The 23478-nt window shown below is 34.6% G+C and overlaps 1 protein-coding gene across 1 annotated transcript in view; it reads right to left on the reverse strand.

Annotated features, from left to right (window-relative positions):
- CWC22 (CWC22 spliceosome associated protein homolog) overlaps window positions 1–23478 on the reverse strand; it is a 65509-nt gene that overhangs the window by 27423 nt on the left and 14608 nt on the right. The window contains exons 3-11 of the mRNA XM_003253793.3: window positions 19216–19283; window positions 17335–17445; window positions 12401–12646; window positions 8839–8967; window positions 4233–4401; window positions 3796–3849; window positions 1488–1623; window positions 1186–1392; window positions 1038–1100 (exon numbers count right to left, since the gene is read on the reverse strand). Coding sequence (XP_003253841.2) covers window positions 1038–1100; window positions 1186–1392; window positions 1488–1623; window positions 3796–3849; window positions 4233–4401; window positions 8839–8967; window positions 12401–12646; window positions 17335–17445; window positions 19216–19283 — 1183 coding nt within the window. The remainder of the gene's footprint in view (window positions 1–1037; window positions 1101–1185; window positions 1393–1487; window positions 1624–3795; window positions 3850–4232; window positions 4402–8838; window positions 8968–12400; window positions 12647–17334; window positions 17446–19215; window positions 19284–23478) is intronic.

The raw sequence follows: 23478 nt of genomic DNA on the forward strand, positions 1-23478 counted from the left end.
CAACGGAATGCAGACAGAGACAGAGTTCTAGGTTTCTGCTTTCTCTGTATATGAGACTACATAAGGCTGGTCTTTATGTTAAAAGCAAACAAATGACAAAAACTAAAATTATATTTTGCCCAATGGTGCTCTGTTAGCCTGATAAAAGATTTTGCAAAGCTAACCAACTCTTTGCATTTCTATTATAATCAGAGAGCTTTTAATACAAACTTTTGGGGTTTAATACAAAGGTAAATATTTATTGCTTCCACAGCAATAAATACTTCTCTAGTAAAATTACAACTGAAGAGAAATAAGCCCATAAAATTATTATCTAAGTAGGCCTGAGTGTTAGCTTTAGGAGGAAAATAATACAAATGCGAAAATAGTAACAGTAATAATAGCTATCATTGTCTGTGATAATACACAACACTGTATTTTATATATCCTTTCACAGAAAGGTAACATTTAGTCTTCCATCAAACAAGTAACTTGCTACAGGTCACTCAGCTAATAAGTCAAAGATAAATTACACATCAAAACCTGTCCAAAGTTAGTGCTTACAATATACCAATGATGTACAAATGAAAATGATCAATTTATTTTATCAGAGAGGCACCAATACTGTGATTCATCCTACCAGAAGGGTATCAACCTGATCTCAAGCAACAATAAAGTATAGCACTTTACAATAAAGTATACCACTTAATTGAATATTAAAGTTGGTGGCACAGACTGTAAATGGTAGAGAAGCTAAATAAAGGCCACTACTAATCTATGAATATTTCTTAAGATGGGTGAGACATAAGGGTTGCATAGTTTAGAGGGAAAGAGGAAAGGAATAATGGGGTAAGTAATTCAGAATGAAGTAAAAAACCATGGGCAAGTACCAGGAAAAAAATAATGCCCGAGGAAACAGCTAAGAGAATAACTTTGTAAGAGCAGAGATTTCATTAGGTGGGGATCAGTGATCTCTAAATATTTCCTATCAGTATTATATAACTACTTAAATTGCTTCTACTTATCCAAACTAAATTATTTTATAAAATTTTACATACCTTTCTTAATAGCTTTGTACTTCTCTTCATTCTCCATAAAATTAGGATCCATCTTGAAAACATCTAAAAAAATTTAAAAGTTAATGTTTATTTTCTATATTTACATTTGTTGGTACACCTCTTTCCACCTAACATGCCCCAGACTTACTAAGAACATCTTCTGGATTATAGTCATCCTCCAGAGGGAGCATATGGGTGAATTGATCATCTTCTTCCACCAAATCAAGACCTTCTAGGATAATGGGGTGGTCCTTGAATCCATCTTTCCGTACAGCAAACATCACTTCAATCATATATTGAACTCTTTTGTCAATTTCAGACTCATGCAGAATGTTTCGAAGGCGTTCAAATATAGCTAAAGGTTAACAGAAAGAAAAGACAATAAAATAAGCAATAAATATTATAATACTCAAACAAAAACTTAACATCAAACTATGAACGTACACTTACCATTGATTCCTCTTGGTGACACTTGTGTTAATTTGAGGCCACATTCCTTAAGAAAACCAATGGCTACTTCAACGCTATCATCTGTTGGTCTTTCCAGGAGCAAAGTGAGCATCTCTAAGCATAAAACTTCATGTGCCTTAAATAGAATACATATACAAGGAAGAAAGAAAATGTTTTTACATACATTAAAATATTTTTATAATTTCTAAAAATTAGTAAATCTGTTTACAATAATTATATTGCACATATGATGGGCAAAGTTTTATAAAGCACATGGAAATACTCCAAATATGGGATACAATTTTTCTGTCACTTTTATTATCTAGCTACTAAGAATTTTCAGATGACTGTTCCAAAAATCTTAATTTTCTATGCTGAATACAACTATTTGAATTATCTTCAGAAGAAATATTCTTAGCCATTATGTATGGAAAGTGTCATAGATAAAATATGTTAAAATCATATACTACTTTCTAATAAGATAATTATTTTCATAATTACTACATGAGAAATAGTAATATGATTTATAATACCCTTCTCCATGATCACAATTCTTTATATACATTTCCCAATTCATTCTATCAGCAACTCTATTAGACACAAATAGTCCTTAAGTTACATGAATACTAATTTTATGACAAAATATCTTAATAACTTCTGGAACACAACAGTTTTGAATATTCTACCTTTTTTAAAAAAAATTAAATCAAACTATTTCTACTGGCCACGTTAAAAAACTGACATTTATAAACAATGCCAGGAAGAGTGGGAATAAAATTCTACTGAGAAGCTTTGCTATGAGAAGAAAATGAACTACAAAAAATGTTTAAAACACCATACATATGCCTTTCTAAAGTCAGACAGTGATTTGAGATGGTGAGGAAAGAAGTCTAAATCTCAACTCAGGAGATATCTTCTTCCAATTGTGCACAACATCAAAGACACCCACTACTTCTTTTTACTAGGGGAGGAGGGGTGTCAAACAGTCTTACATCAGTGACAAGAAAATACTGCCCTGTACCACAGTTGGGAAGACGCAAAAAATTTATAATATCGAGTGTTTTATGGCTACGCCAAAAATCTCTAGTCTAAGTGTAATACACATTTAAAAATGGAAATATATCTCTGTGGTTACAGATGTGAAATTAAGTTTCCATGGTCTTAAGTAGCAAGTTATCACTGTAATAATATGATGACTAATTAGGTCAAAATCTAAAAGATTTCTAAGAGCAAAAGAATTTTCATGTAAATAAGAATCAAAATATTTAATATTAGTGAAATAAGACTAAGCATGACTTTAAAATTCTTCCTGTTATACATGATACTAATTGGAAATGATACTATGTATCTGAAGGAAACTTTTGAGTATGAGCAAGAACAATTTTACCACTTTCATGGTTAAACAAAAGCTAAATCAAAACCATCAAATAAAATATAAAATATTTTTATATATAAAATATGTAAATATAAAATAATATAAAATATAAAATAACCACAAACTGAATAATAGCATGATAAAATTACTTGCATTTGAAACAGAATAAAATTGATCAACTCTATTCTATCAAGTGATTCTAAAAATATATGGCTATACCTATGTGGTTGCAACGAATAGAGGTTTTTGTAGAATATCAGATATTTATTAGATTCTCATGAACAGCAGGGAATGAAATGGAGGAGACACCAATTTTATTGTTTTATAAAAATGAAGGGAATGGTTCTTCAAAGGAATGGTTTGCAGTCAAGTAACCATGTATAGTATTAAGTCAGATTAACTTCATGAATATCTAAAAGTGTTTTGATTAGCATCAAAGCATTATGTTAAAGAATATTAAATACGGCCAGGTGCGATGGCTCACGCCTGTAATCCCCACACTTTGGGAGGCCAAGGCGGGTGGATCACGAGTTCAGGAGATGGAGACCATCCTGGCTAACATGGTGAAACCCCGTCTCTACTAAAAATTCCAAAAAAACTAGCCGGGCTTGGTGGCGGGCGCCCGTAGTCCCAGCTACTCGGGAAGCTGAGGCAGGAGAATGGTGTGAACCCAGGAGGCAGAGCTTGCAGTGAGCTGAGATCGTGCCACTGCACTCCAGCCTGGGCAACAGAGCGAGACTCCATCTCAAAAAAAGAAAAAAAAAAAAAGAATATTAAATACATTTATTATAGTTTTAAAATGAAAATATCATCCAACATATTTCTCCCAAGGACTATAAAGCAAAGCAAAAATAGAGATGTATCAGTGAAGTGGCATCAACCCTCTGGTCTAATGCCACTGAATGGGACCAAGTATTGAAGATAATTACTTACCACATTTTGGTTAATAAGATGCGCCACAAATTTTGAAGCAGTCAGGCAGAGTTGCTGAAAAATAAAGGTGGAAAGTTAATCCATAAACTAAACCCAATTTTCATTTATTTACATAATCTATGGCCTACTAACATCATCTATTTAAAACATGTACCACACAAGTATAATTTTTACATTATAAGAAAGTTACAAGATAAAACACATGAAAGAGTATTCCTTCCGGTTAGTTATAGTTCTACAGTTATAGCCATCATTTTTGTGGCTCATCAGTAGTGGCCAGGGATATTTAACAGAACAAAGAAGTTCTCATGAAAGACAGTTTTTAAAAAGCATTATGCTATGTATCTGTGTCAAAATCAACCTTGCTTACTTTTGTTGATACTAGTTTATTAGTCTGTTCCTATGTATCATTCTACTTACAAGCCATTCATATATACCTTGTCATTTCTCCGATAGCCTTTTCGAAAATTAAGAATTAACCTCTTGAGGATTAATTCTCCAATTTGTGGAAATTTTGAGTTGATAATTGCCACTAATGCTGCATAAACATGGGTGAAGATTGGAGAAGCACTCTGTGCTTGCAAAACAGACCTGGACAGCAGTCCTCTGTATAAAAAAGAATTTAAAAAGGAGTCAATAATAATCACCAAATTAATTAAATGAAACAAAAACTATTAAAATTCAGTAATATTTCTCTATAAGTAATCATAAAATCTAAATCAGAACTAAATGGACTTTGTCTTACTAATAAATATTGTTTTTCAGAAAACGAAATGTAAATTTGTGATTCTGTAAAATAGAATGAAGATTTTACTGCAATTTATCCCCCAAATTTTTCTCTCTACATATAATTCCTCTTTTCCCAGTCTGTTACATCTGATCATGAATTTGAGGTTCTTAAGGTTCCTATAATTTAACATTTTCAAAAAAGTAAACAAAAGCAGACCTGCTTCAAAAGTACAAAAGTTAGACAACATAAAGTTTCTACTACAGATCTGTCATTTTTATAAAACTAATTTTGTGATTAAAGACAAATTTGCGTTTAAATCTTTAAGTCTAATTTTAGTAGAATAAAATGAAGATTTGGAATACTCCCGTGAGAAATAAAGACATGAAATTAAAAGCAATGCAAGATTAATGCTAAAACAGTAAGAAGAAATTAAAAGGTACCTACTTGTAACTCATTTTGAAAATGGTCATGTTTCTATATATGCATTTGATGAGGAAGGGGAAAGGCAAATTGGGCAAACTAGTTATTTTTAGCAATGTAATGACAAGTAATTATTGGATTGCCAAAAGTCAGGAAAAAAAGTCTTAATGGTAGTTTTAGATATGACAACTGAATCACTAGAGTAGAAAATGGGAAAAAGGATGCAGCTTATAAATTATAAAATCTTTAGCAATCCATAACTCTTCTAAGTCTACTTTTTTTCTAAGTAAATTGGGGAGATCTTTGCCCACTTTTGAGGATAATGGCTGTCTCTTGATCAACTTTCTGTGCCTCTACAACTTGCTGCACCTACTTTATACCCCCACCTTTTTTGGAGAGGTTGGGGAGAGACAGGGTCTCACTCTGTCACCCAGGCAGGAGTGCAGTGGCGCGATCTTGGCTCACTGGAAGCTCTGCCTCCTGGGCTCAAGCAATCCTCCCACCTCAGCCTCCAGAGGAGCTGGGACTACTGTGTGCCACCATGCCCAGCTAATTTTTGTATTTTTCGAAGAGACAGGTTTTCACAACGTTGCCCAGGCAACTCCTGGACTCAAGTGATCCTCTTGCCTCAAGGATCCCAAAATGCTAGGATTACAGGCATTGAACGACCGTGCCTGGCCACTACATTACATATTTTTTAAAAGATGAATCATAGTCATGTAAAATGACATGAGAAAATAGCCCTCAGATTTTAAAATAATAAATAGAACATGGAGTACTTCTATTTTCTGACCCTTTTAAATATCACCAATTGCTTAAAGCCACATATTATAGAATATGGTGATTCCCTTCTGCTTTTCTAAAATTTATTGCTCATCTTTCCCATTTCTCTCACATTCCCACTTCACTCTCACTAGAAATTAAATTGGAATAAAGGCCATATATGACGAACCCATAGCTAATATACTCAACAGTAACAAGCTGAAAGCTTTTCCTCTAGGATCAGGAAAAAGAAAAGGGTGCCTACTCTTTCCAATTCTATTCAACATAGTACTAGAAATCCTAGCCAGAGCCATTAGGCAAGAGAAAGAAATAAAAGGCATCCAAATCAAAAATAGAGAAGTCTGTTTGCTGTAAACAGGATCTTAATATAGAAAACCCTGAAGACTTAACCAAAAAATTGTTAGAACTAATAAACTAATTTAGTAAAGCTGCAGACACAAACTCAACATACAAAAATCAGTAGTGCTTCCATATGCTTACAATGAACTATCTTTCTGAAAAAGAAATCAAGAAAACATCCCATTTACAATGGCTATGAAAAAAAAAAACTTAGGAATAAATCTAACCATGGAGATGAAAGATCTGTACACTAAAAACTACAAATTGCTCATGAAAAAATGGAAGAACATGCATGACATCCCATGTCCATGGACTGAAATAATATATTAAAATGTCCATAGTACCCAAAGCAACATACAGACTGGACTCAATCCCTATCAAAATTCCAGTTATGTTTTTCACAGAAATAGAAAAAACAATCCTAAAACTCACGGAACCACAAAAAACTCCAAATAGCCACAGCAATCTTGAACAAAAAGAACAAAGCTGGAGGCATCACACTCCCTGACCTGGAATCTGCTACAAAGTTATAGTAATCAAAACAGCACGACAATAGTATAAAAACAGACACATAGAGCTACAGAGAACAAAGAAACCAGAGATAAATCCAGACATTTGCAGTCAACTGATTTTCAACAAAGATGCTAAGAAGACACAATAGGGAAAAGACAGTGTCTTCAATAAATGGTGCCAAGAAAACTGAATACCCAGATGCAGAAGAATGAAAATAGGTCCCTTAGTCCCACACCATATACAAACATCAACGCAAAACAGATTAAAGACTTAAACATTAGACCTGAAACTGTGAAACTACTATAAGTTTCTAAAAGAAAAACACAAAGGAAAAGCTCCGAGACATTGGTATGGTTAATGATTTTTTGGATATGACCCCTAAAGCACAGGCAACAAAAGCAAAAAGAGACAAATGGGATTACATAAAACTAGAATGCTTCTGCACAGCACAGGAAAATATCAACAGAGTGAAGAGACAACCTACGGAATGGGAGAAAACATTTCAAACCATACACCTGATAAGGGGTTAATATCCAAAATACATTAGGCATTCAACTCAATAGTAAGATAACAACCCAATATAAAAAATGAACAAACGACAAGAACAGACATTTTTCAAAAGATGTACAAATATAGGCTATATATATAAATATATGTATATTTACATATAAATATATATTATATATTATATATATAATGCTCAACATCACCAATTATCAAAGCAATGCAAATTAAAACCACAATGAGACATCTCCTCACAACTGTTACATCTCCTCACAACTGTTACAATGGCTGTAATAAAAAAGATGAAAAATAACAAGTGTTGCCAAGGACATGGAGAAAAGAGAACGCTTGTACACTGTTGGTAGAAATATAAATTAGTACAGTCATTAAGAAAATAGTATAGAGCTTCCTTAAAATATTAAAAACAGAATTACTAGCCAGGTGTGGTGGCTCACGCCTGTCATACCAACACTTTGGGAAGCCAAGTGGGGAGGACTGCTTGAGCTCAAGAGTACAAGACTAGCCTGCGCAAGATGGCAAGACCTCATTCTCTACAAAATATTAAAAAATTAGCCCAGCGTGGTGATGAGTGCTTGTGGTCCCAGCTACTTAGGATGCTGAGGTGAGAGAATTCCTTGAGCTCAGGAATTCAAGGGGGGCAGTGAACTATGACCACACACTGTACTCCAGCCTGGCAATAAAGCAAGACCCCCATCTCTAAAATAAACCAATACAAAAAAAATTTTTTTGATTATAACTACCCTTTGATCCAGCAATCCCACTATTGGGTATATATACAAAGAAAATGAAATCAGTATGTTGAAGAGGTATCTGCACTCCCACATTTATTGCAGCATTATTCACAATGGTCAAAATATGGAAACAACAAAAGTGTCTGTTGTGAATAAATGGATAAATAAAATGTATACATGTATAATGGAATACTATTCAACCATAAAAGAAATTCTGTCATTTGCGAAAACACAGACGAACTTGGAAAACATTATGCTAAGTGAAATAAGCCAGGCACAGAAAGACAAATAATGCATGACCTCACTAATATGCGGAGTCTAAAAAAAAACTGAACTCATACAATCAGAGTATAAAATGATGGTTACCAGAGGCTGGGGTTGGGGGAATTTAGATGTTGGTCAATGGACACAAAATTTCAGTTACACAGGAGGAGTAAGTTCCAGAGAACCATTCTACAATATTTTGACTATAGTTAATAACCATATATTATATACTTGAAAGCTGAAAATAGAGTAGATTTTAAGTGTTCTCACCACAAAAAATGACAGGTATGTGAATACATGTTAAACAGCTTGATTTAGCCATTCTACAAAGTACACATATATGAAAACATCACGATGTATACCACAAATGTATATACAATTTTTACTTGTCAATTTAAAAAAGAAATAAAAAATTAAATTAGTTTAAGGTATTATATTTTAATATTCATTATTCCTCATGAGTTTAAATTATTGGAGGCATTAAGTGAATGTCTGCAAAAACCATTATGTGAAATCAAAGCTTCTCAAAAAGCAAAAATTCCATACAACCTCTAACAGCAAGGCACAAGTTATTTCTTGGCAGTCTATATTTTTATAAGTACTGCATTTTAAATAAATATTCTCAATGACCTTTGAAATGAAGTAGCACAATAAATCAATGATTATTGTTCATGTAGATATTATATTCCTTTGAAAAAATTACTTAGAAATACCACAAATAAAATAGCTGATACTTACCTTCCTCTAACTATATTTTCTTGAAGAAGCTCTTGAATAATAATACTTATGTTGGAAATGTTGACTTTGTTGATAAGACCATTAATTGACTTCTTTAGGGCCTCCCAACTCATCCTCTGGTATGCTAAGCTAAAAAGAAGTGATTTTAATGAAGATTAAAACTTTTTCAATAATTACAAGAAGAAGAAGCTGTAAGAACATAAAAACTACATAGTGTTCCTTAATTTTTAACATTATTTCCATGAAACGACCCCCAAGTACAGTAAAATATATGATGCCTATCAGGATAAATAGATTATATCCTGAACCATATTTGATTTTCTGTACATATGCTTAAGTACACACCATTTTCCTTTAATAATAGAATAAGATTATGTAAGGATATATAAAGATAACGTTTTGTTCTTATGCCTAGTACATTTATTAGTCAAATTCAATACATGCTTATTTTACATATAATGCTTGATTTAAACTTGTCTTTAATGGAAACCTTTAAAATAAATGCAATTCAAAAATTTAAATGGTAACATGAAATACCCAAATATAAGCCACAAAAAAAAATTTGTATGTCCCTTCTCATAAAAAGATGACAGAGACAACAAAATTAAATGTTTTAAGCCACAAAGAAATGGTAACTACAGGAAAAGGGATTCACATGAAATCATGAGGCTGAAATATTGTTCAGAGTATTTTAAAGACAATCTCTATGTTGATGTAGTAGTCCTACAGCTATACCAGTTGAATGTTAGATAGCTGTACTGCTTTTTACCCTAGATTTTGGGGAAATTTCTTGGCCTCACTGAGTTTCTTTAGGTTGAACTGGACAATGTCTAAGATCTTTGAATGCTCTACAATTCTATGGGTTTTGTAACTACTTTTCTGTGGAATCTGATTTCAGCTGCGGGAAGTCTTAACCTTTTTTCTTCCATACACGTCTCTCTCTGGAAGTCTGGTGAAACCAGTAGACTTTTTGGAATGATATATACAATGAATAGGATTACAAAGGATACTAATCATACTAAAATTCAGTTTTTGAAACATGCAAAGAACAAAAGTTTGATATAATATTCTATGTGCTTCATAACACATTAAACAACAAGAACTGGCAGCATGCTTAATAACTACTTAAATTTCTGAGTAGCATGGCCATAATCCGTATCATGAAATATCTGTAACAGACTGCCAATACTCTGATCTATTGCCTACATTCTCAAAAGAAAAAAAAAAAAAAAAAAGCTAAACTTTAGAGAAGAGTAAAAATAAAGATTCAATTTTTTTCCCAAACACATTTATGGACTGATTGCTTGAATTCTATTCATGGACCTCTTGAGGGGCTTGTAGGTTAAGAAACCCTGTTCTGGAGTGGCACAACAAGGAGGGTTGGTGAGAGCAGTTCCTGGTGGGAACAAGTATTATATCACTGACATTGTTTAGTATTGCTAGCATGGTGAGGATAAAAAACAGACTCATTTTGCAGTTAATTTTATTTTGTTTCTAAATTCTCTATAAATTATGTACCCCCTTACCGCCTGTACCCAAGGTAGACTATTCCACTGTTTCATAACTCCAAACTTTTGGTATCCCACTATCTCTAGAAACAAGATGCATGGCTTAACAAGTGGCCTGATTAATAAGATGCTGCTCATATACAATCACAACCTATCTTATTGAACTAATCAAATGGCTACATCAACTACAATTATACATCCTAATTAGGAAGCCCACAATTCACGTATCTACTGAAAGCAAAGACTATGGCCTTCTCTTACAGATGTCTACTTCTCCTTGTACCCTTTACAGCCTATGAACAGACTTTAACTGTATATAAAATTATCTTAAAGGAATCTGCTTTAAATTGCATGTATTGCTGACTCTCCTGTCTGCTTTATTTAAAAGGAAGCAAGACTTGGACTGACAAAGTTTCTAGTCTTTTACAATCAGGATTGCTTTGGACTGGACTGGAGAAAGTGAATACTTTTCAGTAATGCTGCCACTACTGCCTTGTGCATGAGCAAAATGCTTACATGATAATGAAGGTCCTATTAACCACAGACGCCATCTCCAAATTCCTTTTCAACCTAACACTTCAAATATCACTGCCAAGTGCTAAAATATGAAACATAAAGAAAAACTTACTAGTTTTGAATTTAATGTCATCAAATACCCCTTTCTGGCTCTTAAATTCGGTTTTAATTTATTTTAATCTTCATAGCTTCTTTTAGATAAATGACATTTCTTTTTTTTTTTTTTTTTTTTTGAGGCAGTGTCTCTGTTGCCCAGGCTGGAGTGCAGTGGTGCGATCTAGGCTCACTGCAAGCTCCGCCTCCTGGGCTCACCCCATTCTCCTGCCTCAGCCTCCCAAGTAGCTGGGACTACAGGCGCCCACTACCACGCCTGGCTAATTTTTGTATTTTTAGTAGAGACAGGGTTTCACTATATTGGCCAGGCTGGTCTCGAACTTTGGGAGGCTGAGGTGGGCAGATCATGACATTTCTACTTCAAGCTAATCCTTGAAACAAATTTAGATTTAACTTAAATAAGGTTCTCAAGCACTTTTCAAATTGCTATTGAAACACTCATGAAAAGATGTCGAAATATTCCTGTCTGGCTCACCTTGCATCTGTTTTTCTTAAATTATAACCATTAATACCTTCTATCCCAATAGATAACTAGTTGTCTGGCAACCGAATAATCATTTCAATCTGGAACCATACTTTCCCTAGTTATCAACTCATCCTATTAGAGAAAAATACCTTAAAAACTTAGCTGTACTTTGCTAAATAGCTCCTCACCATCTCAATTATTCTGAAAAGGGAGGGAGGAGTGTTTTAAGTGTGACTGTTCATATATAAATTTTGTCTGCCTGCCTTAGAGTGGCAAAAATGTATAGTCTAATATATCATGATCTGAAGAAAATGTACGAAAAGAGATAAATGCCAGCTGCAGTTTTATAGATGAGTACAGAGGTCGGCAAACTACACCCATGAGCCAAATGCGGCTGACCACCTGCTTTTGTAAATAATGTTTTACTGGAACACAGCCATGCTTATAATTTTCTACACAATGCCTATGACAGTTTTCACATTTCAAGAGCGGAGTTGAGTAGCAACAACAGAGACAAAATGACTCACAGTGTAAAATATTTACTATCTGGGCTTTTACAGAAAAAGTTTGCTGACTCCTGGTTTACAACAGGAAAAGTCAATTTTAGAACTAAAATGTCAATATTACTCTTTTCTACAAAAAATAGACATTAACAATAGGAATGCATCCATGAAACTATGAAAGGAACAATAGTTTGAAAATACTATAAAAAGGGTAAGCAATCTTTTCCTCAAACTTTTTAATTCATTCATGCAAAAAAAAAGAAGTAATGAGCTAATATAAGGGCAGGTAGTGTGTGGCTCTCCAATGGAGCTATGAAGTAAAGAGGTCTCTAATTTGAGGTCTCTATCACTATAGACTGATGTAAATTCTCAAGAGCCAGGGTTAATTAAACCATAGTTGACTTATTTTTTAATGACAATTTCATGGCTTTATATACTGATTGATATCAACATGCCTGTTTTTATCTGTAATCTGTTCCTGCATCATCCTGAGCTTTGCAGGGGGAATATATGCTCCACCAGTGCGAGTAAGAAGAGGATCCAGCTCATCTTTCTTTTTCTTTGTAGCAGGTTCATCCTGAGCAGAGGAACTCTGAGTTACTGATGTTTCTTGGTTTCTCCTCCCAGGAGATGGAGATTTCCGAGACCTTTTCCGATCCGTATCTCTTTCTCTTTCTCTGCGTTTTTCTCGGTCCCTGTTTCTGTAATATAAATTTTTTTTTAAGAGCAGAGAAGACAATATAAAATACACTCTTAACAATTAACTGCACACAAATGAGTGAAACCATAAGTGGGTCCCACAAATTCAGACTAGGAAAAGTGGTTTAGAATGGTGACCAAGTGTTTCACAGAGAAAATTGAACAAATCAGGTCCTGAAGGCATGACGGGATTTAGATTGGGGGCAAGTCGGCAGGAGGAAGGGGAGACGAAGGATGATATTTTGCAACTAGTAGAAGAGGGGATAATTATTGAAAGACTGAGCAGGGGTGTTAAGGTCAGAATGAGTAGGACAATCAGGAAATAAAGGATTATGTGTCATGGTCGCTGGAAAGATGAGTTAGAGTTAGACTAAAATCTTAAAACATATGTAAAGACTTTAAGGTTTTTATACTGGAGGTGATGGGGAATCATTAAAAGTTTCTGAGTAGGAGAGTGGCATGAAAAGAGTGTTTTAAGAAGACAAATTAGCCTGTAGTGTATATGACAAATTGTATAAAGGAGAAGAAACCAGAGTTAATTTCCAATAGTGGTTACTTTAGTTGTAAGACTGCTACAGAATATAATATTTGAAATTGTTTCTTGATAGAACTAATATTTTTATTAGAAATCTCAGAATATTGGAAGCTTCTGCTTATTTGAGACAATGTGGGGGGAAAAATTTTTCTAGGCACAATAAGTCTTCCCTACTAACGTACCTGATTATCCTTTCTTAAGCTGAGGCTTTTAAAACAATCTCTGAAACCATCAAGAACTAACAGGAAAAGAGCAAATCCTTGCTTTTTGCTATCTTTCCCCAGAGCAAAGTTTATCCACTGAGCTGCTTTTTACATATATTGCCTTGGAAACTCAGATCATTCTGTTCATGTTTTGGGTAACCATGAGTTATATATAATATAGTAAATAAAAGTAAATTTCATATTATCATTGCATTACCAGGAAACTGTGAGATAGATTTTAGCTAAATCTAAGGAGTATGTTTGACATGGTCTTTTTAAATATATAGTAACAAAACCTACATGGAGATTGAAAAGCAGTCATCTTCCCAGGTAGCTGTGGAGGAACAGGATTTTTGGTTTGTTTGTTTACTTTTATTTTAAGTTCAGGGGTACAAGTGCAGGTTTATTACATAGGTAAACTTGTGTCATGGGGGTTTGTTGTATAGATTATTTTATCACCCACGTATTAAAGCTAGTATTCATTAGCTGTTTTTCATGATCCTCTTCCTCCTCCCACCCTCCACTCTCCCTTCACCCTCCATAAGGCCCCAGTGTGTGTTGTTCTCCATGTGTTAATGTGTTCTCATAATTTAGCTCCCACTTATAAATGAGAACGTGTGGTATTTGGTTTTCAGTTCCTGTGTTAGTTTGTTAAGGATAATGGCCTCTAGCTCTACCCATGGCCCTGCAAAGAACATAATCTCATTCTTTTTTATGGCTGTATAGTATTCCATGGTGTCTAAGTACCACATTTCCTTTATCCAGTCTATCACTGATGGGCATTTAGGTAGATTATATGGCTTTGCTATTGTCAATAGTGCTGCAATGAATATACACATGCATGTGTCTTTATAATATAATTATTTACGTTCTTTTGGGTATATACCCAGTAATGACATTGCTGGGCTGAATGAACAGTTTTGAAACTGAGGTATAAGAGACTTAACTGACTCCTAGGGAGGATAGACAATCTATATACACCAAGAGTGAACATATGGGGGGAAAGAGTGATTTCAAATATAAACCTCAATTAGTCACAAAGGCAGATGCTCTAAATTCTCTGCACTAATTTGCAACTGAGTTGCTTCTTCTTATGAATATACATGTTTCAAGAGAGTAGCTACAGCAGGGATTTCCTGACATTGGTTATGATTCTTCTGAGAAACACCAGGTAAGAGAGCTAGCTGGCTGATAAAATCAGATCCTTACCATTATTGTGTTTGTTCCTTTATAGTGCAGAAGTAACAAAATATTCTAAAAGTCTAAATAGAAACATTTTTGGACTGTTAGCCTTTACATTCTGCATAATACCTAGCCTGCTTACTTCACAGTGTGACTGTGTGGATAACATGAGACTTCATTTTCATATACTAGACCTAACGTAGAGTTATACTGAAGTACTACAGTCAGGGATTGTGAAAAATACAGGGGCTTTGGAGCCAGAACTGAGTTCAAATTCCAGTTTCAACATTTACCAGATGTTTAAATGCAACCTCGGGTAAGCTACTTAATAAACTCAAAGCCATTTCCTTATTTGTAAATTGGAAAAAATAGTATCTAGTTTCTAAGAGTTTTAACAGTATTTGGGAAAATATACAAAAAGCTTAGCTTACCAATTATGGTTCTAGTAGTCGTTCTCATTAAGTTGACAGTAGACAAGCCTGAATTTTGAAGGTTAACATAATCTGACATTATAGGATTAGGTATATACTAGAAAGTGATGAGAACGAAATTTTTGGCTGTAGATATCAAAGAATGTGCTTAGCTCCAAACTCCAAACTGCAGAGGAATTTGGTCAAAATTCCTGTGGGGGGTATAATATTGGTAGTAAAGGGGTGGATAATCTGAGAGACATCAAAACAAGATATTGATCTTAGTGAACAATAAACCATGAAAGTCAAGTTTTGGAAACTAGATGACTAATAAGGGAATACAGGAAAATCAGGAGAAAGCTGGTTTTATGAAAACAATGACAAAGGCAGAAAGATGTCTATGAAGGGATAATGAAAATGGTTGTTACAGAGACAAATCACAGTTCCTTTATAAAATACTAAAATCATGTTAGTTTTGTAAGATTAATTAGAAATACATTCAGAATCAACCACGTTGTTCAACAGTAGTTTACCTGAACTCTTCCACTGTTTTCTACATAAAGTGCCACTGGTTCACTGCTTTTCACTACTCAAACTGATATGCTCAAGAAATTAATATTTTAAAAGTTGTCATTTTCTTAGTAACTACTATGTTCAGACATGGTAGTACGACAGACATTATTTTTAAACCTAAACAACCAGACAAGATACATGTTATCATCCTCATCTTATAGATAAGGAAACTGAGGCTCAGAAGAAATTTGTTAAGAAATTTTACCAAATTTCTGTAACTAGTAACTAAAACTTGAACTCTAATCTGCATGAATATGGAATCTATTCTCTTTCTACTATGCAACACTGCCTCATTAAAAAGTGTAAAATATAGACATTCCAAAGTCCATTTCAAGTGACCTGGAAATTATCTGCATCACTACTCCTCTCCTAAGCAAAGATACATGCAAGTTATGGAAATACTACCCATATAGTGAGTTCTGTTTTAAGTAGTTGAGAGTATTTCCATCTGCAGACTGCTAGTTAACATCTCTTCCCTATATTGAGCATCTCAAGTATCTGCCCCACTACTTTCTTTGAGACTACCATTACGTCTACCTGGAGAGTCTCTCCCCACATGTACTAAGTAACTTTTAATTCCATTATACTTTCTCCTGAGCAAATACAGAGGCCCCTTAGTGAAGTTTTAAAGGGAATTTTTAAAACGCCGACATCTTTCTAACACAGTAGTCACTCCTTATCTGTGGTTTCACTTTCAGAGGCTTCGGCTACCAGTGATTAACCACAGTCCAAAAATAAGTGACTACAGTACAATAAGATATTTTGAGAGAGGAAGACCACATTCACGTAACTTTTATTAGAGTGTATTCTTACAATCGTTCTATTTTAGTATTAGTTACTGTTGTTAATCTTTTACTATGCCTAATTTATAAATTAAACTTTATCATAAGTACGTATGTATTGGAAAAAACATAGTATATATATATATATATGGTTCAGGTATTATCCGCAGTTTCAGGCACCCACTGGGGCCCTAGAACACATTCCCCATGGATAAGTGGGAACTAATGTATTCTCACTATAAAAACTATTACTAATTTCTACAAGGGAGAAAAAGAATTGAAAATAAACACAACTCAATAACAAGGGGTTATAATACTCTGCCTAGCTTTCAATGAAACATGAATGGCACTTAATGTCTGACTCTTCTTAAATATTACCCCTGGGAGTCTCCAAACACTCTCCTTCCAATGTTTCTTGCTATCTGCCTTCCATTCAGTTCCCTTGCCCATTTCTCAACCAAGTAAATCTTCCAAGTCTTGTTAGCCAGAGGAACAGGTGGGTAACCAAGTTCTCTAAAGCTCAAGTAAGAATCCTTCACATGTAGAAAAAAACTACAAATTGGAAACTTAAGTCTCAATGTCCCTCTGCCATTACACAGGAAAGTAAATTTAGACCACTCTATAACATACAATATAAATTTCTTTCATTTAGTAAAGAATCTCAAAAAATCACATAAGCCAACCCCTCTTGCAGTACAATATAATGAATGAGCTTGGGCTTTAGAGTCAGACAGACCTAGGCTTCTCACTATTATGTTTCAAAACATGAACAAATTACTAAACTTCTCTAGCTTTCTTCAGCTGTAAAGCAGAAATACTAGTACCTACTTCATATATTTACTGCAATAAGAAGTTAATTCACATGAAGCCCTTATTAGAAAGCCTAGCACCTAAGAACATCCAATTAATGTTAGCTACTATTATTTTTGTTTTTATTATAAATATAGCATAAAGAAAGTTTAAACAAATACAATTTTCTACAAGTTAGAAATTTCCAACACTAACCGTGACTCCATGCTACTATCATAAGAATGTCCTCTTCCTGAATGCTCATAGTCTGATCTGCTGTAATCAAAGTAATCTCTATCCCGGGGGGATCTTTCTTGTTCTTCATATCTAACATAAAATAACAAAACCAAGTTGTAAATTAAAAACAACTATGTTATAAATATTTAGGCAAGTCATATATTGGTAATGGTAAAGCAACTCTATGACTAAACAACCTCGTGTCAAACTGTTCTTAACGGCTCATTTTGCTAACACCCATTCATTCCATCAGAATTACAAAAGCTTTCAGTTTGTACACAGCAAAACAACTCCTAGGATTCACTTCAGCAAACTTACTTGTTTAGTGAATTATCCTGATTCACTTCGTTCCCAGTAGGAGACATATATCTGGATATCATATATAGTTAGCATGAAAAAAGGCTATCCTACAAATGACTCCTTTTGCTTAGTTGGCTCGTTTATCAAAACACTGAATGTATAAGACCAATGTCATTGGCTGGCCTCCATAAGGATCGGTTAATTCCATACCAAAAGACCATATTCATCAGCTGTTATTCTTGAAAATGCATTACTGGACAGCAACGTGAATGGATTGAAATTATTAGCAAACAAGGATGGATAGCATCAGATCTGTTATTTGAATCTTAAAAATCAATAAAATCAGAGAACCTTAACAGAAGTTAAATATATACATAATAGATACACAGTAACATAATCCATATTTTATATACACATCTACAATTAAGTTATACACACATATACCTGTGTGTGTATGTGTCTGTGTGTAAAGAGTTTTTTTTGTTTGTTTTTTGTTTTTAAATATAGAGGGAGTAGACAACTGGTGAAAGAGTAAGTGATGAATCAGGGCAATTAACTTGATGTTCACAAAGCAAAGTTTTTAGAGATATTTAGCAGAGTAGAATAAGAAAGTACATATGGAGTAAGGAAGCCTAGACAACTGAAAGAAAGCTTGAAGGGTGCTTCTTCCTTCATAAATTATTTTTAATGGGCACAAAAAAATTTTTTTACAGTCATTACTTTTTAATAGACCATATGCTTAATGGTCTTTCAATGATCATAAATAAAATAATTGTAGTGCTAATATGAATTCATAATGCCCATTAATGTTAACATTTTTGGATCGCTGATCTTAACATAATTATAATATGATATAATCCAGTGGTCTCAAACCTTTTTGGCACCAGGGACCGGTTTTGTAGAAGGCAATTTTTCCACAAATGGTGGGGGGTGAGGGGATGGTTTCAGGATGAAACTGTTCCACCTCAGATCATCAGGCATTAGTTAGATTCTAATAAGGAGCACACAACCTAGATCCCTTGCATGCGCAGTTCACAATAGGGTTTGTGCTCCTCTGAGAATGGAATGCCACAGATGATCTGACAGGAGGCGGAGCTCAGGTGGGAATGCTGGCAGGCCTGCTGCTCACCTCCTGCTGTGCGGCCTGGTCCATGGCTCTGGGGTTTGGGGACCCTGATATAATCTATATAAAAATATTTTAAAGACAGTACAGAGCTACGTACATGTAAGGGATAATACTAACAGTAGCAAAAGCAGCACTTCTAAATAGTGTAATTTCAACTCAGTTTTCCATTTTACACTTTCATTCCATTAGTATTTGAAACATTAAAAATTACTCCCTTTCACATAAAAATTACATAATATCTGGAATTATTTACTAGAAACTCCTAGAAGAGTCATTTAAGGATGATTCCTCCTACAGCCCATTCAAGTAATATTGGTTATAAAACCATTAAAAAGAAGTTATCCACCCTAAAATTAGAAATCTAAGAGCTAAATTATTACATAAACCTTACCATAAAAATTTACATTGCATTCAGAGCAGATTAAACTATTTACCTCTCTTCTGGAGAGGAGTTCCTCTGATATGAATTAAGGTTTTCCCTTCTGTCATGACCAGAAGAAGGCTTTAAAAGAGGAAAAAAAGGAGAAAACATTTCAAAAATTATTTATGTTAAAAACATACACTGAAATACATGGCTTAGAAAGTTGGAAGTACTTCAGAAATTGTAGCAAAACATTTCTTAAATCATTAAGAATAATTCATGTAACCTAAACAGTCTGTAAGACAAAACAAAATCTTCAGATCATCCCAGATAGGCCTGTCTGTGGCAGGCACCTGTTTTCATTACGGACCAAAAACTTCTTTTTTTTTTTTTTCTGTTTATTTTTATTTTTTATTTCTTTTTATTTTATTTTTTATTTCAATAGTTTTACGGGGAACAGGTGGTGTTTGGTTACATGGATAAGTTCTTTAGTGGTGATTTCTGAGACTGTGCTGCACCCATCACATGAATAATGTACATGTACCCCAATGTGTAGTCTTTTATCTCTAACCGCCCCCCTACTCTCCCCGACCCTTTCCGCTGAGTCCCTAAAATCCATTGTATCATTCTTACGCCTTTGCTGGACCACATACTTCTTTCTAGCCAAAAAAAATCAAGGTAGAAAAAGATAATTCTCAAATTTTCGATGACACCTAGTTTATATTTTACTTCTATGTAATAAGTTATAATTTTTATTATCATTATTTTTTTTGAGACAGGGTCTTGCTCTGTTGCCCAGGCTGGAGTGCAGTGGCATGATCACGGCTCACTGCAGACTCAACCACTCAGGCTCAAGTGATCCTCTCGCCTCAGCCACAATATTGTACTTACCTCCAATCTCCTTTGGCTTATGAAAACCACAACTTTAGTACAGGGTAAAATAGCTGGAAGAAACTGACTCTAACATGTTTATAAAAGTTAATTTTTGTTTTCAACAAACATCAATTGAGTGTCTCATATGTATTATACTGTGGTAGGCTCTAGGGAATCGAACAACATTACTTTTAGGGTATAAGCACTATTCCAAATTTTTTGAAAAACAATCAATATACAAGTAAGTAACTTCATGTAACATGAGATTGACATGAGACAGAGATGTGAACCATCCAGTCTGAGACTATATCCTAATTAAAAAATCCAAATAAATTAAGGAGCCAAAATGTTTACCTCTGTATATAGGTAAAATTTTTTATATAACTGTTCAACATTCAAATATTGACAAGCATTTTTTTAAGAATTAAAATAATTTTAATTAACCATACTGTAAAGAAAAATAGCATTTAACATACCTTAATCTTGAGATCTAAGATAAACTAAATCAAACAATGAGTAACTGTTCTGCAAACTTACATGCTTGCCTCTTTAATGAAGAAAGGATATATTTTAAAAAAGAAAATTATTCTGAGTAGAAATATAAGATCCAACTTCCTCTGATTTTATGACTATCTAATTAACAGCAGTTTGAGTCTAACAATAATCACAAGTACAATGCAAAATAGTCTCATTAACTATTGAATTTTTTGAATAGTACCCACTAAATAATCTATATAGGTGAATAAGCATGTAATCAAAATTGATAACTTAAAGTAACCATAGTTTAGCTGTTACTTTGCATTAAATTCAACCATTTTAAAATTCTGTGTCTAAGAAAGTTTTAAAAATTATTTCACTTAGCAACACAGTGAAATAGAACTGTTCAATATATATGACATTGGTTTCTATAAAACTTCACATAAAGATCTTAGGTCAAATACAAAGCACAAGATTCATTCAATTAAATGGTAACATAAAATACAATATTTATACTGATCATTTATTGTAAGACACAGTCCTTCCTGTGTAGACATTCTGAAGGATACAATAGATAAGAAAGGCCAAGGAGCTTATGATCTTGTAGGAGACAGAGAGGTTTATACAGATTTCCACAATTAAACACATTAGATTATATGTTCCCCAGAATGAGAGAGAGTGAGTGAGACAGAGAGAGAGAGAGAGAGAGGAGAAGACGAAGGGGGGGAAGAGGAGAGGGGAGAAGACAGAGAACAATAAAACTGCATTGTCTCCTTTTTCTTTTACAAGGCAAAGAAATTATTCTGATTACATTAAGGAAAAGGCCCCAATTCTATGCTAATGATTTTTAACACATCTCCGCAACATCTGTTGTGAGCAAGAGGAAGAGACCAAAAATATTGAAGCTGTGAAGAAGAAAGATTTCATAAATGTGATCAAGTAACAAATGACTGGCACACATAGTAAGTGCTAACAGGAGATCTTGAGTAGGAAACAATCACCGTGGCATAGAGTGCTAAGGGATGAAAGTGGGAAAACGGGGACTTGAATTTGGCTTTGGTAGATGAATAGGATTTCATCAAGTTAAAAATCACTTTCAGGTGTGAATCAAATATTAAGAACCTGAATTTCCCTATTTCTTTTATCACAGAGTTTAGATTGTAAGTCAGTGCAGTAGTTGAAAATACTATACAGTCAGAATTACCTTTAAAATTTTTCCAAATTGTTCATGAAGCAAAACAAATACAGTGACATCATGTAGTAACTCTTAGTCTCCAACAACGTAGGGAGAGCAGTATGAGGAGACAAGGGGAACAAGAGGCCTGAGTCCAGTGGCTTTCAGGATCCACTAGACTTTAAAAGAAAGAGGGGGTAGGGACTGGAAGAGGTAGGGAGCTTGCTAAGGAAGCTACAGTGAGGTTCAAGAGAAAAACAGGGGATTCTCAGTTAAGCCTTATGAACCTAACAGGTGAGTCCTCAGAACATCAAGGGAGGAGCTGAGCTTCACCTAAAGAAAGAATCAGCACCAGTCCAGCTAGTGGACCCATTGTGGCTAACAGAAAGGAGAGAAATGGAAGCAGACCAAAGAGAGCTGGCTGGTACAGCCAAGCCACTAAGTGTGAAGGGCATGCTAAATGAAGCCACCCACGGGCAGGCTGGGGGATAAAATGGTACATGAGACCCATCTGGGCCACAAGAGGGAAGCGTGGAGAAGCAGAGGCTAAGAGGAACCAAAAGAGGAGTCTGAGAAAGGCTAAACATTTCTCCCTTTGAGTAAAAGGCATTAGTCTAAAGATCTGAGCGCTCTTGTCTGACACGGCTCTGTCAAGAGCCAGTTCTGTACAAGGTCTCCTTTACATCCCCAGCTCCTAACCCAGAATCTGCCACCTACTAGGTCCTCAATAAATTAACTGTTTAAGTAACAATGGACCAGTGAGTACAAGTCCCAAAAAGGCTGATTTCAGAACAATATACAGGGTTACTGAGAGATGGAACTACCTTAAGAAACTGTGAACCCCTTGCCAAAAGATATATGCAAGCAAAGGCTGGATGTCTACCTAGCAGGGAGGTGGGTGTCTTCTCACACTTGACAGAGGTTGGAAAAGACTGCAGCAGAGGCTGCCTTACTCTACAAGTCTATCAGTTCAGCTTAATAAGCACCTACTACAGGGCCTGCTGTCAAGGAGCTTGCAATCTACTGCTTCTCTTTAAAGAAGGAACTTTAGGTGTGCACAGCTGTAAGAGGAGAGGAAGGGAGGAGTGCCTACATTTATAATCAAATAAAAATACAGTTCCCCCTTTACTGACTCCAAGGCCCAAAAAGTGATGTCCTGGTTTTAAATCCATGCAGTTGAAGAGAAAAGGAAGTTGAGTAGTTTGCTCTCCTGCCAAGTCCACTCACAGGCAGAATAGTTTTGAAAGCAGACGGAATTACTGGTCCCTATTACTGCCCTGATCTCACCTCCTACAATTCTCCCCTTCTGATACCTGCTCCCCGTAGATTCTTTGCCTTTGCTGTTCCTTTCGCCAGGCCCACTCTTTCCCCAGATATTGGCATAGTTAACTCTCACATTTTCAAGTCTCTGCTCAAATGGCTATCTTTTCAATGGGCCCTACTCATCCCTCTATTAAAAACTGCAACCCCTCAATGTTGAATCCCCCCCCTACCCTGTTCTACTTCTTTTCTCCACAGGACAATTCTATTACTTAACATTCTAACATACTACATAACTTATCAAGTTTATAATTTATTTTGTCTCCTCCCCACAACAACTATAATGTAAACTCCATGAAAACACGGATTTGTTTTATTCACTATTTTGTTCAAAGTTCTTAGAACAATCACTATAACATATATCAATATAACATATAACACATAACACTATTTTGTTCAAAGTTCTTAGAACAATCAAGATAACTCAATATGCATTTGTTAAATAAATGAATGCACACTGTCTAAAGTACAGCACAGAATAAAGAGACCATT

Source organism: Nomascus leucogenys, chromosome 22a (genome assembly GCF_006542625.1).
Source record: "Nomascus leucogenys isolate Asia chromosome 22a, Asia_NLE_v1, whole genome shotgun sequence".
Classification (NCBI taxonomy): domain Eukaryota; kingdom Metazoa; phylum Chordata; class Mammalia; order Primates; family Hylobatidae; genus Nomascus; species Nomascus leucogenys.